The sequence below is a fragment of the Desmodus rotundus genome, chromosome 7 (genome assembly GCF_022682495.2).
Source record: "Desmodus rotundus isolate HL8 chromosome 7, HLdesRot8A.1, whole genome shotgun sequence".
NCBI lineage: Eukaryota > Metazoa > Chordata > Mammalia > Chiroptera > Phyllostomidae > Desmodus > Desmodus rotundus.
This window is the reverse complement of record NC_071393.1, coordinates 85079007-85095881: the sequence shown is the minus strand read 5'-3', so window position 1 is coordinate 85095881 and position 16875 is coordinate 85079007. Positions and strand designations below refer to the sequence as shown.

Below are 16875 nucleotides of genomic sequence, written 5' to 3'. Positions count from 1 at the left end.
GCAAATGCCAAAGAAAAAATAAATAAAAAGATTAAGAATGAAAAGAATGTAGCAAATAACTTTTATTTAAATATAGTAATGGTGAATCCTCCTATAAAATTATGAATAGAACAGAAAACCTAACAAAAAATAAAGTTAAAGCATAGTAGTGCTGAAAACAAAACTCATATAATAATACAAAACTGCTAGTTTGAAAATACAAAACATAAAATTTTCTTGATAATAGCAATAAAAATAAATAGGAATAAGTTTAATAAGAAATATGCAAAACCCATGTGAAAACATGTATGAAAAATTACTAAAAGGCATGAAAAATTTCCTGATTTAATAATATAATGCAACCCCAGAGAGAAAACAGTCTTTTACAGGTTAACATAGTTATAAATCCATACATTTAAGAACAATAACTTTCAAATTCTCATCAGTGGGTTTTTGGAAATTGATTACCAAATGTTTCTGGGAAAAATAAATGTATAAAATGAGCTAAGAAAATTAGGTAAAAGAGGAATGATGGGCATGGGATGTCCTTCTCACATGTCAAACATTATCTAAACATCCACCCACCCACCCATCCGTTCACCTATCTGCAGTAGAGTGCACAGTGGCTCCAGAACACAGAATTAGATAAATGAAAAAGGATAAAAGAGTCCAGGAAGGAGCATGTTCATAAATCATAATTTGCTCTTAGAAAAAAATGACCCTTAAAATTCTACAGAAATGTTAATAAGTGGCTTTTGTATAATTGAGTATAATTTTTGGATAAAATATAATACCCTTTCTACCTTTAACAAAAATAAACCTCAGATGAATGAAAGTTTTAAATATAGAAAGATTATTGGAAGGAAATATATAGTAATATTTTTACTAATCGGGTTGTGAAGGGCCTAACAGTGATAAAATTTCTAAAAGAAAAAAATACATATTTTTACTTTTTAAAAATGTTAAAAATTATATTGTAAGCCCCCAATCTATAAACTTCAAGCCTAATAAGACTCAAAAATTATTTGTAATAAATCCAATAGAGGATTAATATCTTTACATACAAAAGGGCTCTTATAAATTGATAAGGAAAAGATAAATAGAAAATTTGCACTGATGTATTTTAGTGAAAAAACCTTAAGGACTATTTGTATTTTTTTGATATAAGTGTTAATCTTTGCCCAATTTCCTATTATCAGATTAATAAATATTTTAAAAGCTGAACTCTCTGAAGGTATAACAAAATAGCATATACATTTACTTTTGGTTGAAATGTCTTTTGAAACAACCTTGGTGGTGCACAGTCTAACTATTTAACCAGCATTTAAAAGTGTATAACTTTTCACCCTGAAATTCTATTTTGAAGAATTTTTAGGAGAATCAGAAAATTGCCCTGGTTTTCAGACAAGAAATAGAGAACAGTAGTTTTCATTTGTAACCTATGGAAAAATGACTGACTTATAGAACACTTTTGCTCTTTTCCAAGTTACCCCCAAATTCTGCCTCAATAAAATTTTGAGGAGACATAGTTCAAAGTCAAGGCAATGACATCCAAATATACCAGGAGTCAAGAGTGGGGGCGCCCTACGTGAAGCTCTGGGTAAATGGGAACCCACCAACAAAGGCAATCAGTTATAGAGCAGGTTGACTCTTGACTGACCCCGTAATTAGGTGCTTAAATGGGCCAGTGTTGTGAGACACTTATTTTTCATTTAGGCGACAGTTTTTTAAGTGAATTTTTCTGGTCACGCAGAGGTTAGAGATGGGTTTGTAGAAATGTACAGAACTAACACCCAAGGGCTGAATCCCAGGTTACCATAAACAAAAGTTTACTCAATAATGATTTTTTTTAATGTGCTGACTTTTGTTATTTTTCCAAAAGACCTGGAATAACATCTTCAATCATTCAACTGAATAGTTACTAGAGAAAGCCATGAAATCAGGACATTTGTCCTCAATGGTTACGTGACTCAGCTCATCCAGCAATTTTAGGCCCAATGAAGTCTTGTACAAAGATTCACATACCTTATGAAATCTTAGCAGAACAAATTGTTGCTGGTGTAATGCACGGATATTGAGACGGGCACAGCTTTTAGAGACTGGAGTTGAAGGAAATAAGGATGCTGATACATATGATGATGACAAAAAGTAAATGTTGGGAAAAAATTAAGATGTCATGAAACATCCAAGGAAAGCAAGATTACAACTGGAAGGGGAAATTCGAAAAGGTTTATGAGGTTAAGTTTCTTGGAAATGAGCTCTCTTCAAGGGTAAAGTTTCTGTTGATGGGTGTCAGGGCATTCTCAGTCTGAGAAGAAACACAGAGGCAAAGAAATCAAGAAAGGCTAAAAGGCCAAGACAAACTATTAACAGTGGAGGAATCAGGCAGCCATGCCAAGCACAGATTGCAGTTAGGAGAGGAGGGTGGGAAGGAATTCCAGTGAGAAGAACTAGCCTGTAAACTGCATGCTTCAGGGACTGTGTCTTGCTCACCATCTAGTCTTTCACATATGGCACAGCAGGTGGCACATAGTAAATGCTTAATAAACACTTGATGGATAGATGGGTGAAGGAATGTTTAATGAAATGTGAAGGTGAGGATTTGGTGGGAGAGGCCTGAAGAAAAATGAAGGAGAAAATAATATCCAGAGTTAAGGCAGGTTCACTGGGAAAGAGCTACCAGGGATGTCAGGAGATGAAGTAGACTTTCTTAGCGAGGAGGCTGGGGTTGCAGGAACTGTGGTTTAATAGGCATGTTTCAGAGCACAGACAATACCTTCTTGATATTTTAAAGTTAAAATTTTTTTCTGATTTTTTAGTATGTTTTCCTGTAACTTTGGTGAAAAGCATTGGCTAACAAAGAATGTGATGATGAGACAATATAAAATTATGATCACAAATCTGGAAGGATATTTGTGGTACCTGTGGCTAAATGTCACTTTTTCTGACTTCCAGAGCCACAGTTAAAATAAGCCTTTGCCATGTTGCAGTGGAGTAGAAATGTCATGGTTCCTTGTATCACTTTTCTGTTTTCAGGTACTCCTGTTTTGTCTGAATGGAAGGAAATGAAAGCCCTGCCAGACTGAAAATTAGACCTGAGCATCTCTTGCTTTGCTAAGGCACCGAGAATAGTAGGCAGTGATGGATCTGCCTTTAGACAGCCCCGCTTGCAGTGCTGAACTTTTTTCATCTCACCTCTAAAAAAAGACTCTGTCTAATGTTACAATAAGAGATTGGATGCACATATCTTAAGAATTATTCCTAGCTTTTTGTTGGTAGAGAGAGTAAAACTGAAGTTTACTTTTATTCATTTTTTGTCTTAGAGGGAAACTGCTTTCATTAGTTAGTACTATTTTATGCATTTGTTTTTTCTGGTTGTGTAGGAGACATAAAAATCTTTCATGAATTTTCATAAATACTACTATTTGTAAAATAATTGATTTGAGAAGTAGCCCAAAGAGTCAGGCATGAATCCTGCTCTCAAATAACTCACACCAGGAGATAGAGGATACAGTTCCTGGATTTAAGTTGCTTCACCCCTTGGGGAAGGTTAAAGATTCACTAGGCTACAGGTAAATTGCTGAGGAGTTGAGGGAGAGGAGAGAGAGAATATGGGAATGCAGTGGGTAAGGATGCAAACAATAGGAGGTTGGATTTGGGCCGGAGCCTGAGGAGGGTGGCTGTTAAGGTAACAAGTTAGAGGCAAAGGCTCACATGTGGGAATAAGTCAAACACGTAGTAGGATCAGTAAGAGAAATCTGACCAAATGAAGGAGGAGGGATAGTAAACTTATGCAAGAAAGGGAAAAAAGGACTTGACTGGACATCTGGGCTGGCCAACTCACTGAAATTGGACTTCATTCTACAGGCATTTGGGGACTTTTGAGAATCTAAAAGTAATATGCTCAAAACACTTTTTTAAACCTAGATTACTCTGGCAGTGCTGTGCAGGTGGGGTTTGAAGCTGACAAGTAAAGATGTTCTGTTAAAGGCCGCAATGAAATGATCCATGACCCTAGACCCAAATGGTGAAAATGTGGAAGGAAAGAAATGTGCAAAGGAAGTGTTTTCCCTAATATAAAGAAGATCTCACTGAAATGGATGTTCTAAGTTTTTATTTCTCCTCAATTATGTGATCACTTGTCCATTACAAAGCTAATAGGGATGCAGCAATAAAAAGAATATAATATTGATACAGACTACAACATGAGCCTCAAAAACAATGCTTAAGTAAAAGAAGCTAGATGCAAAAGTTCATATCGAATTATTTCATTTCTATAAAATGTCTAGAATATGATAATTCATATAGACAGAAAGGAGGAGGGTTTGGTAACAATTTTACATGTAGTCAGTTCATTAGTGAATATTTTCATGACTTTTTCTTCTTTATACATCTCAGTATATATGATATTTCATAAAATAAATGCTTAGCTATTGAGGATCCTTTGGATATTGTAGAAATGAGAAATAATAAATATTATTACAGTCTTTAAAAAATCTGAGTGGATAATATCACCTGAAGAAATGTCAGAAAAAATAGACTTGGAATCCTTGCTTGGCTATTTATGAAATGGGTAATTTTGAACAAGTTACTTCTCTGTTCTTCATTTTCTATTTGTTAAAGGGGAAGGGGTCAGATTAGATAATTTCTAAGCTCTTCTTGCTCTAACATAACTAAACATCTAAAATGTTTTTGCAGCTATTATCTATACATTTTCTCACTTAGTATTTAAGTATTATTTGCACGAAGTCACAAAAGTGAGAAGATGAAGGTAGTTTTCAGCAACAGTTTCACCACGTGTAATTGTGGTTGTGGTAGGTTGGGCAGGCCAAGTCCTTTACAATAAATTCAGTGGGGGATCCACTATGTTTTCAGAGTGAAGTTTTATCAGAACAAGTTGTTGGTGCATTTCTACCTTCCAAAGCAGGGGATAAAACCAGCCTTATTTAACCATTTTGTCTTTCTCAGTCAGATAGAAAAGGAAGAAGCACAAGTTGAACACAGGATGAAAGAAAAAAATGAATAGATTTTTTTTAAATAATGGTGTCAGACTAATACCCACTCTCGGGATTCTGCTTGCCAACTTTCTGACTCAGTAGCTTTTCCTAAAGTCTGTGCGCTCCAGACAAAGAGCACAGCTCTGTGTGCCACTTCCTGCTGTCCGCCTGCTGTTTCTAGCATTCACATGCAGATATATCAGTGCCATCTTACTTCCCAGCCTCACCGAAGTTGAGAGGCTGGAATGGAGATTGTCCTTTCCTGCTACTCTTTAGCTGTCCAGATTGTAAACTACACCTCCTCTCCTGCCACAACCTAGAACTCCAGAGAGTAGGAGTACAAGTGGTGTGATACCAGGGAAAAACCCAGCACCTTCTCTATGAATGCAAAGCCTGGACAGAACAATTTTGGGTAATTATCCATCAGGCAATCATAGAGCATTCTATAAATAACATGTGAACCAATAAAATTTATATTTAACCCTTACATTAAGAAAATTTAAATTAAATATATTGGGGTGACATTGGTTAATAAGATTATATGTCTCAAGTATTTGCAGTAACATATATTAAAGGAAATACTTTTGTATTTAATAGTTTGTTTTAGGCTTTTTATTATAACAAGATTGAGAAATGTTTATGAAATATTTCTGTTACAATGGTTTACTTTATCATTCTAAAAGTAATATAATTATATTTATGTTTTTGCAGAACATCATTCAGTCATGATTTACCAGGATATTTTCAATAGAATTCCTGTCCAAGGAATATATTGTATATAGGTAACATAAATGTAAATAAACATAAGATTTACTATACTCTTTGTAAACATTACTACCTATTGTGTATGCCCAATCTATTATATATAAAACTCAAAAATATTATAGGCTTTTATTGTCATTCTTCATTACTTATGTCAAAATAATGGTAAATAGTCTTTTTAAAGTCCTTGATGACATGACTTTAACAATATACTCACTGTTTTTAAAAAAAAGTTCAGTGATGACTGGCTATAATTACAATATTTAATCACTTTAGTATATTAAAATATAACAATGGTTCATACTTATAATCTAAAAGAATTGTTCCCACATGGGAAACAACTTGGCAGTATGGTAAACAAATTCGGAGTAGCACTGATGGTTTGAAAAGGATCTAACATGTCCAGTTTCCCCTGAGGCTGATGGTGACCATGTTCCAGGACAGATTTGTTTGCAGGGGTGCAAAGGGCCTTTTGTGGCTACGGAGATCACACGATAGAAAGATGAAACCTGACCAGGCGATGTGTCATATTTCTAGAATCAGTTATGATGGTCCCAATAATTGAAGAGGTCTAGACACAATGGCTGGAGAATATTATAGCTTTGGGGAAGTAGAAGTGCATAGGAGGGCTAAATGCATGGTTTATATATTATTTTGTATGTACTAAACATTACATAATAAAATAATTTAAGTAATTCTTTTTAGTAAACTAATAGGTAGTGAATAGTATTACTGATATTACTATCTTAGTTTCACTTCTTGATTGTGACTGGTTGTAAATATTTTTTCCTATTTTAATTTCAGTGTTATTTTTTGTATCTTGCTATTGATGCTATTTGCCCATTTTCAGTCTGTATAGTTTTCTTTTTATTTCTGATGTGAAGAAATTATGTATTAATAATTATATTGCCCTTCTGGTGTGGCTCAGTCCCGCAAACCAAGAAGTCACCAGTCTGATTCCAGTCAGGGCACATGCCTGGTTTGCAGACCATGCCCTGGCTGGTAGTGTGTGGGAGGCAACCAACTGATGGATGTTTCTCTCGCACGCCGATGTTTCTCTCCCTCTCTTTCTCCCTCCCTTCCCTTCTCTAAAAATAAATAATAAATGAAATCTTTAAAAAAATTATACACTAGAAAGATGTGTTTTTTAAGTGTATCCCATTTTGGTTTTATATTCCAAAATTTTTAATTTTTTAAATTTCCTTTTTTGTGACTATAAAATATGTCATCACTGCAAAAAAAATCCAAAAACTAAATTTAAAAACACAAGAAAACCCTAAAGTATAGAGGTTATTTTAACCTTCTCTTTCTAATTAATAGTTAACATTTTAGTGTGTGTCTTTCATGAATATATGTGTATATTCTATATATATTTATATATGCCAATAGATAAAAACATCTATATATTCATACACACATAGCTTTATTAAGAGGGGATTATTTTTCTGCCTTATAGAATACATTTTTCCAATAAATATAGTTACCATTATTTCAAAATATTTGAATGGTAGTATATTGTATACATATGCTAATTGTTCATTCAACGAATATTCATTGAACCCCTTAACAATGCTGTAGAGCAACATTATTTTATAGTCACTGGGAATGAGGCAATATACAAAACTCCTGCAAAGGCTGAGTGTGGATGCTATTGGGGAAGGTATACAGTGAACAACTATTTTATATAGTATAAATACTAGGAAGAAAAAAATCAAGGAAGAGTGTAGAGAGTAACAGGTTGGTATAAAGGGATACGGTCCTTTAGGAAGGCCTTGTAAATGAGCAGGGAGTGAACTGACATACGGGAGCCCACCATGCCAATCTTAGGACAAACTCATTTTAGGCAGAGAAAGTACAAATTCAAGTTCACAAGGTAAGCCTTTAATAAAAACAATTTCATACTGGTTAACATTTAGGTTACTTCTAATTACTTATAATTTTAAACAAAATTTTAAACAAATTTGAAGAGACCATTCTTGTTAAAGCTTTTCTTAATTCTTGCAAGTGTTCTAACTCTTCTCCTTAATTTTTATATTTGCTTCTCCCCTGTTGTATGTCTTCATGGCTATATTGTTAGGAAGTTATGAAAATGTATATGAAATGATGTCAATCTGATGCCATCTTACTCCATACATTCTAATTTGTATTTTTAGAGGGAAAACGTAAGTTTTACAAAAGAAAAAAGAGTTTTAACATATTAAAATATAATAATTTAGAGGGGAATTTTTATAGTTAAACAAAGAAATGAAAATGACTTGCTTTTAGTTTGTACTACTACTTAATACTTTCTGTTCATGCCATTTTAATATCATGGAACCTTTAATAAAATCTTTTAAAAATAAGGACTTTGACAAAAAAAAGCTTTTTTTTTTCTTTTTTAGGTTGCTGATGCCAAGACTTTCTCAGGTCCTTTTAATGTCTTGTCTGTGAAGACAAAATGGAGTAACATTGGCTTTCATATCCTTCTATTTGACTTGGAAAGTCTTGTTGAACTTCTGCTGTCAACTCCAATCTGTGATAGTGACCCTTCAAATTCATTTTATGGTAGTGAGATGCTGAGAAGAGCCAAAAGTACAGTAGAGAAGAAAACATTGACGCTGAAAAGAAACAAAACTGCCTGTGGTCCCCTCTCAGCAGAGGCACAAGCCAAGCCTTTTAGTGAAACCCCAGCCCAAGGAGATAATTCCTTCATAGTTTTAGAAGAGAATGATGGCATTAAAAGGCAGAAGAAAATGAAGAGCTCCAAAAAGACACACCCTACATCATCAAGAAAATTTGATGCCAACCTCATAATCGATGCAGCCAAATTGCTCCTCTCTTGCCTGTTGCCGTGGGGAGTGGATAAAGAATTAGATAATCTCTGCATTAAGCATCTCAATATTTTGAAGCTTCAGGGTCCAGTTTCTTTAGGACTTGCTTCAGATGAAGATCACTTCTCATTGATGCTGCCAGGCTGGGATTTATGCAATGTGGAAATGAAAAAAGACTATTCAAAAGGAAATTTATTTTCCAGCAAAGTTTTGGACTTGTCAAACAAGTATGCATCCACTCTTTCAAGTCAGGCCCGGATGCCAAGAAGACTGGAAAACAATTGTGATTGTTTGCATGAGTCAAACACTATAGTTTATTTATTGAGAAGATTATTTTTAGTTAACAAATTAGTTAACATGCCTGTAAAACTGGAGTATGGAATTGATAGGTAAGGCATGCCTGGAGATTTTGACTATTCTTAGTTGGAACATAAAAAATTATCATTATTTGCTATATTCAACTCTAGCTTCTCTCCTCTCCTTTCTTTCTTCCTTCACATGAAGAATAAATTTATAACAACTCCTTTAGCTCCAAACAAATGTTAGAAAATATTTTTTTCAATTTTGGGGATTGGAGGATAATTTCAGCCATAAGTCCATGTTTTAAAATTTATTAATGCAACAAATATCCATTGCTCTCAAAATATATGCCAAGAAAATCAAGGGTGCTGGATGCCGAATGATTCAATGGATACATACATACATACCTCCTTGAACTCCATTGTAATTGCTGTGAATTAAGTATGAACAAAGAACACTTAATTAAGTGCCTATGATGACATATTTTATAGACCATAAGGAAAAGAAAAGTTTAAAAATTTTGTACCTTGAATCACACCATTTAATTTAAACTTTGGCATATTAAAATATAAGAGACCAACAGTAATTAATTTATAGAAAGTACCTTTTAGTAATAATAACTATTGTTTTTGAGTGTTTAATATCTACTGGTCAGCATGTAAGCCCTTTAAATACATGATTTTATTTAATATGCACAGTAAAGCTGAGTTATAGGTACTATTATTTTGCTCATTGTAGAGGTGAGGATATTAAGGCTTATGGAGAGAAGATACCAAACTCAAGATTAATTCAGCTTCTCAGAGTCTGACTCAAGAATGAACATCAGTCCAATTCTAAAGCCTGATTAATTACTAACCTTGATTCTGAGTGTTAACCCTCTTTCACCGCTAAAATTCAGTGTAATTTTTTATAGTCTGATATTAGTATATTTAATTCAATTCACCAAGTGCTTACTGAAGGAGTCCTTAGCACTGGCTTACAGGGGAAATATAAATAAATTTCTCATAGGGATATGAGTGCATGTAAATGATAAAGATAATGCACATGAACTATGTAGAAAACATTGAAGTAAGGTAAAGAAACTAGGAAAAACATTTGTTGTGTAGGTTATTATAAGTGGTCAGTGTAAAGGGAATAATTAGTATGAGGTGAAACATCCAGAAAGCCTTTATAGAAGAGACACTGTCTGAACTACCCAACACATGGTGGTAAATGGTCCTTGACATTTCTGTTCTTTGATAAGAGCTCAATTCAACAAATATCTGTGCCAGGCAGTGTATAAGACTGAGTTTCTGCCCTCGGTGTAGCTACAGTCTGGCAGCAAAGCAAGTCCATATGGATTAAGTAAGATTCAGTATTATGCTTCCTTCTATTATAATGCTTTGTGCCACTGGAGTGTCCGTTTTCTGTTTGTGGGCCTAATAATGAGAAAACAGCACTTTATTATCCTCTATACTATTTATTTTACTTTCTTTTTAATTTCAGATAGGCTTCTTTTACTTTTCTTTCTATTACACAGAAAAATACATAACACCTAAAGTATGGTTTTTTAAAAAATGCAGTCATCCTGGAGCCTGAAAACCTAGGAATGAATCCTGATTTGTTTGTTTGTTTGTTTAACTAGCCATGTGGCTTTGGACTAGTCACTCAGCCCTCTGGGCTTCACTTTCCTCCTATAAAAAATGAGGTGGGTAGGATGGGTGATCATTAAGATTTCTTCAAGTTCTTACAAACTTAGGCTGCTAACAAAATACATTTATTTGCCTATTTGTGATCCCACAGAGCAGGTGAGGAACTTTGTTATTGTTTGCCAGAGGGGTTCATTCTTTGTTTGCTCCTGATTACAAAGTACCAGAGTACAGGGTATGCCTCTAGGGAGATGATGGGCTTCCGCCATGCCTTCCCTGAAGTGGCCTTAAAATCATTACTGTGCTTTAGTTAATTCTTTGCAGAACTCTCCATTAAAACAAATTATTGAGTAGAGGTGTCAGGATTAGAGACTGGTTCCCTAAATCAGTCACTTCAGATTTGACATGCTGTAAGAGACTTCACGTCCTTTTCCAGGAAATCAAAATAATCTGTATTAGATTTGTCACACCAAATCCTTCCAACAAATTTGACCATCTCAGGAGCATTTCACTGTGGTTATGAAGGTTGAGGAATCTTTCCCTGCTTAACAATCAGTGCATGGCATAACTGAATTTCAAGGAAAGAGCTATCTGCCTTTGAGAACATCTTTGGACAGTATCTGAAAGTTGCTGCTGAGTCACTGGATTAGAGTAAAGCCTGCCTTCAACAGGTCCTGCCGGTACCTGGAGTGAATTCTTTGGCAGATATAAGCATATTAGGATTAAAAAATGTATTGCAATAGCCACAAATTAATTGCATGGCCTAAAGTAGCCAGACCCCTTCTGTAGAAGTGGGTCATAAGATAATACTGGCAAACTGATCCACAATTGGGATTAAGGTTTTAGGTAGGAGAAAAGTGGGGGAGTAAGATTCATCAGAGATTAATGTGGAAGACATTGCTAAAAATAATCTGTGTTCACTTCCCAAATTTATTAAATTCATCATGTGCTCATGTCTTCAATCTATTTTTCAAAATATTTTTCATGCACCTTTAATAATATCCTTTAAATCTTTTTTTTCAACAGCTCTTTCAAAATGGAATCCATACACAACAAAATGAAAAGTCCTGGGAATGATATTTTGCATATTTCAAGCTTCTACAGTTACTTACGAAATGGTAAAGAAGTCATAGATGTAGTCTGGTTTTTTTTTACTTCTACGATATAAAATAACTAGTATTTCAATAACTAGATAGCACTCTACAGTTTAGAATGAGCAATGTGTCTATTTATTGTTTGACTTAGTCTGCATTTCTCATGGTTATATTTTTGTATTCTGCCAATATTGAAATATATGTATAAACATTTTATTAAAATAAATAACATAAGACATGCAATGTGATGATTTCATCAAATGAGCTTTGAAATGGCTGGTAGTCTGAAACTTGCTGAAAGTCTGAAATATTTGTGTATTAAATTAAGGTCTTTTGGAGAAGCTCATTGCATCAGTATCTTTATTACCAAATAAGTGGTTACTATACTAGAGAATTTTAGAGTTATTTCAGAAGTCATATAAAGGTCCTTGAAATCTTCTGAATGACAACTTTGGTGTTTAGATTTTCTTTCAACACCAAATGGCTAATGCATTCCCCAAACCTGCTTCTCCAAAACTTTGACATCTCAGTAAATGGCAATTCTATCTTTCCACTTGTTCAGGCCAAAAACTTTGGTGTCATTTTGACTCTTCGCTTTCTCTCATATCCCAGATCCAGTGTTTTAGTAATTATGTTAATTCCACCTTCAGAATATACCCCAGATTTTGACTGCTTCCCTCCACTACAGAACCACCCTTCTTGACTCTTAATTATCTCTTGCCTCCATGACTACAGAAGCCTTCCACCCACCCCTCTGCTCCTGTGGTTGGTTCCTGCACTCTATTCTCAACCAAGCAACCAGAGTGATGTATTTGAAACTAAGTCAGAACCTCATGCTTCTACTTAAAAACCCTTCAGTGGCTTCTGTGTCACTCTGAACAAAAGCCACAGTGCTTAGGTAGCTCACAAAACCCTATATAAGCTGGCTTTTCTACCTACATCACTGCACGCACACCCCTATCTGGCCTCATCTCCTTGTACTCCCTTCTCACTTAATGGTCCAGCTACACTGGCCCTTTTACTCTGTTACCTAAACATGGCAGGCAGGTCTCAGGGCCATTGCACTGGCTGTTCCTCTGCCTGGAATTCTCTTTCCCCAGATTTCACGGAGGATGGCCTGTTGCCCCTCACCTCTACCCAACACCCTTCAGTTCTTGCTCAAATGCCATTTAATCCATGAAGATGCCCTCCCTTCTCCCAGCACACCCTACCCTTTTCCATGTTTTACTGTTTTCCACAATCCTTTTTACTATCCAACATATTATATATCTTTTTTTTAATTTGCCATCTACCTCCTGCTAGTAAAAAGTAAGTTTTGTGTTTAATAATTGGAAGATGAGAGGTAAAGGGATTTATTTCATGTTATTAATTCCACAATCAAAGCCTGAAGAATAAAATGACACTGTGGTGCTCATTCTAAAGGGGTGACAGGACCCAGTGCCCACTGCTGTCAGCAGGAATGGTGACTAGGTAATATTAGAAAGCTGGGATGCTTTCTTTTTCTCTTTCCCCTCTGATGTTGCAATGAATTCTTTTAACTCACTGACATTGCCAAGAAAAGTTGGCTCTCATTTCTACCTCATATTAAAATTTTAACATCACATTAAAGTGCGTTGTGAAGTACCCCACGATGCCAGTAAGTAGTTACAGTTGAGACCAATACTTCGCTTTGATGGTAAAATCACAAGGTCAACAAAAAGAAAGAGGAAGAAAGGAGAGAGATCAAAAAAACTTCTCTTACCTGCTGTGCTCATGAAAAATGGAAAATATGATTTCAGAATTACAGTGCATGCTTGCATGTTTTATGCACTGATCTTGGTCATTTCAAATTTGTATTATATGTTTCATCAGGAAGAAATAATGATGTTAATCAGTTATAAATTTCTTATATATATATTTCTTTCATGTTCTCATTTTACATTAATTATATCTAATACCTTCGAACACATTTCCCTTGACCATTAATGTAATACACACACATACCCTTATCTATTTAATATTTAATATTTAAAATGATGATTTAATGAAATACATATTGAACTAATACTAATTTTAAAAGTTGATAGCAGGATTTCAAACTTATATTAATACATTAATTTAAATAGACAATTATCGTCATTTCTCCCCCCAGCACAAGCCCTCACTGTTTTTATCTCATTCCCCAGACCTGTCACCTGGATAATGCATTTAACCTATCAGAAAGCTAACTTAATTCATTGATTTTTCACTTGGATGATAATATGTACATTTTCAATTAATGGAAAGGCACTTATTAAGTGCATTTTTCTGTAGGAAACTGCTGGGCACTCCATAGATCAACTTAAATAAACCAAACCTTAGCTCACTCTTAAAATTTCACGCTGAACATTAAGGCAAATGGATAGAAAGAAGATCCAAGAGGGCAAACTTAAAAGAAACAATACATAACAAAACGAGGCGCATGGAGGCAGAAGTGCTGCACCTGCTGACCAGAGAAGGACAGCTGGTGAAGGACAAATCAGAGGAAGTCTTTCCCAGGATTTCTGTGTGAGACGCAATGTATAATTTTAGAAACTATTTGTACGAGGAGGGAATTATAAAATTTGGTGATCTGTTTGGGTGGAAAAAGCAATAGTCCTTGCTTTTTGTTTGCAAAAAGTTACAATGATGGGTTTAAGGTATACTCGTAAAGATGAATTTGATTTAACGTGAATATGTATTAGTATAATTATTAAAAATACATATAAATTGAGAGAGCCAAGATGGCGGCATAGGTAGACACACTGCACCTCCTCGCACAACCAGAACTGACAGAGAATCGAACGGCAAGGGGGTCCGACACCAAGGAAATACAAAATAAACATACATCCAGACCGGTAGGAGGGGCAGAGACGGGCACCAGGGTGGAGAGGACTCGCATGGCTGTGGTGGGACCCAGACTGGCAGAGTGTGGGACAAATGGTGCAGGCAGTCCGACCACTAGCAGACCCCGCGGCCCCACATTTGCGCAGATAAACCGAGAGGGCCGGACTCAGAGTGGTGGAGAGCTGGGCAGGCAGAGCAGTGGGTAGCACCCTGTGGCCCCACATTCACACACAGATAAACCGGAAGAACGGTGGGGAGCGAAGCAGACCAAAGCAGACCGCACAACCCAGGGCTCGAGCTCGGGGAAATAAAAGCCTCAAACCTCTGATTGAAAACGCCTGTCGGGGGTTGGGGCAGCAGCAGGAGAGATTCCCAGCCTCACAGGAGAGGTCGTTGGAGAGACCCACAGGGGCCTGGAGTGTGCACAGGCCCACCCACTCGGGAACCAGCACCACAGGGGCCCAGTTTGATTGTGGGTATCGGAGTGAAAGATTGAAATCCGGAGGAGAGTGGAGCAGGTGCCATTGCTCCTTCTGGGCCCCTCCCTCACGTACAGCGTCACAGCACAGTGACCAGCGTTACCCCGCCCCAGGGAACACCTAAGGCGCCGCCCCTTTAAGTAACAGATGTGCCAAGACAAAAAGAAAAAAAAAATGGCCCAAATGACAGAACACTTTGAAGCTCCAGAAAAAATACAACTAAGGGAGGAAGAGATAGCCAACCTATCGGATGCACAGCTCAAAACACTGGTTATCAAGATGCTCACAGAATTGGTTGAATCTGTTCGAAAAGTAGATGAAAAAATGAAGTCTATGCTAAGAGAAACAAAGGAAAATGTACAGGGAACCAATAGTGATGCGAAGGAAACTGGGACTCAAATCAACGGTGTGGACCAGAAGGAAGAAAGGAACATCCAACCAGAAAAGAATGAAGAAACAATAACTCGGAAAAATGAGGAGAGGCTTAGGAACCTCCAGGACATCTTGAAACATTCCAACATCCGAATTATAGGGGTGCCAGAAGGAGAAGAGGAAGAACAAAAAATTGAAAACTTATTTGAACAAATAATGAAGGAGAACTTCCCTAATCTGGCAAAGGAAATAGACTTCCGGGGAGTCCAGGAAGCTCAGAGAGTTCCAAGGAAGCTGGACCCAAGGAGGAACACACCAAGGCACATCATAATTACATTAGCCAAGATTAAACGCAAGGACCTATATCCAAGATTACTGTATCCAGCAAAGCTATCATTTAGAATGGAAGGGAAGATAAAGTGTTTCTCAGATAATGTCAAGTTAAAGAAGTTCATCATCACTAAGCCCTTATTATATGAAATGTTCAAGGGAGTTACCTAAGAAAAAGAAGATCAAAAATAGGAACAGTAAAAATGACAGCAAACTCACAGTTATTAACGATCACACCTAAAACAAAAACAAGAGCAAACTAGGCAAACAACTAGAACAGGAACGGAACCATAGAGATGGAGATCACATGGAGGGTTGTCAATAGGGGAGTGGGAGGGGGAGAGGGGGGGAAAGGTACAGAGAATAAGTAGCATAGATGATAGGTGGAAAATAGACAGGGGGAGGGTAAGAATAGTGTAGGAAATGTAGAAGCCAAAGAACTTATAAGTATGACCCATGGACATGAACTATAGGGGGGGAATGTGGGAGGGATGGGGTGGGAAGGATGGAGTGGAGTGGGGGTGGGGAAATGGGACAACTGTAATAGCATAATCAATAAATATATTAAAAAAACATATAAATTAATGAATGGTTTTCAACTGTGGCTATACCTGAAAATCTTCAGAAGTACTTTTACAAAGTACTAATGCCTACCCCACCCTCAGCCTGAGATCTATTAAATCAGACTCTCGGGAAGATTGACCCTGGACATCGGTGTTTGTGAAAACAAATTTGCCCAGGTGATTCCAGTGTGCAGCTGGAGTTGAGGACCACTGGGGTGCATCCATTTTTAATACTTTCAAGTTATAAATGTGTTCTATATTTTTCCAGGTAAGAATGAATCCCATATACCTGAAGCTGACAGTTCACTTTTGAAACTAATTTCCTGTTGGAGAGACCAGTCTGTGCAGGTATGACACAGCTCATGTTCTTGAAATTATGGAAGAGTTCCTTGCTGCTGTGTTTTATCCATACTCTCCTTCACTTGAAAGTACAAGTCAGTAGGTACTCTTGTCCTTGCAAAATTCCCTCCCAGGGCATGCCATTTAACAGAGCTAATGCAGAGACTAACAATGAGGGAGGGGAAAAAGTGGAAGATAATTATGCAAGGATGCACCAAGTGAAGGGAAAGAATGGACAGAGCTAAGGAAGAGATGTTCATGTCATCAGTAACTTATTGCTCATTGAGGTTTCAGTTTGTGGCAGAATTGTCTATTACTTTATTTCAAAATGTGTCGTGATGTGAATGTCCCTAGGTGTAGGAATTTGCTAAGTGTAAT

At 36.3% G+C, this 16875-nt stretch overlaps 1 protein-coding gene across 2 annotated transcripts in view; it reads left to right on the top strand.

Annotated features, from left to right (window-relative positions):
• WDR72 (WD repeat domain 72) overlaps positions 1–16875 on the top strand; it is a 211183-nt gene that overhangs the window by 105213 nt on the left and 89095 nt on the right. For both annotated transcript variants that reach the window (XM_024567916.3, XM_024567915.3), the window contains exons 15-17: positions 8120–8937; positions 11503–11594; positions 16427–16506. In XM_024567916.3, coding sequence (XP_024423684.2) covers positions 8120–8937; positions 11503–11594; positions 16427–16506 — 990 coding nt within the window. The remainder of the gene's footprint in view (positions 1–8119; positions 8938–11502; positions 11595–16426; positions 16507–16875) is intronic.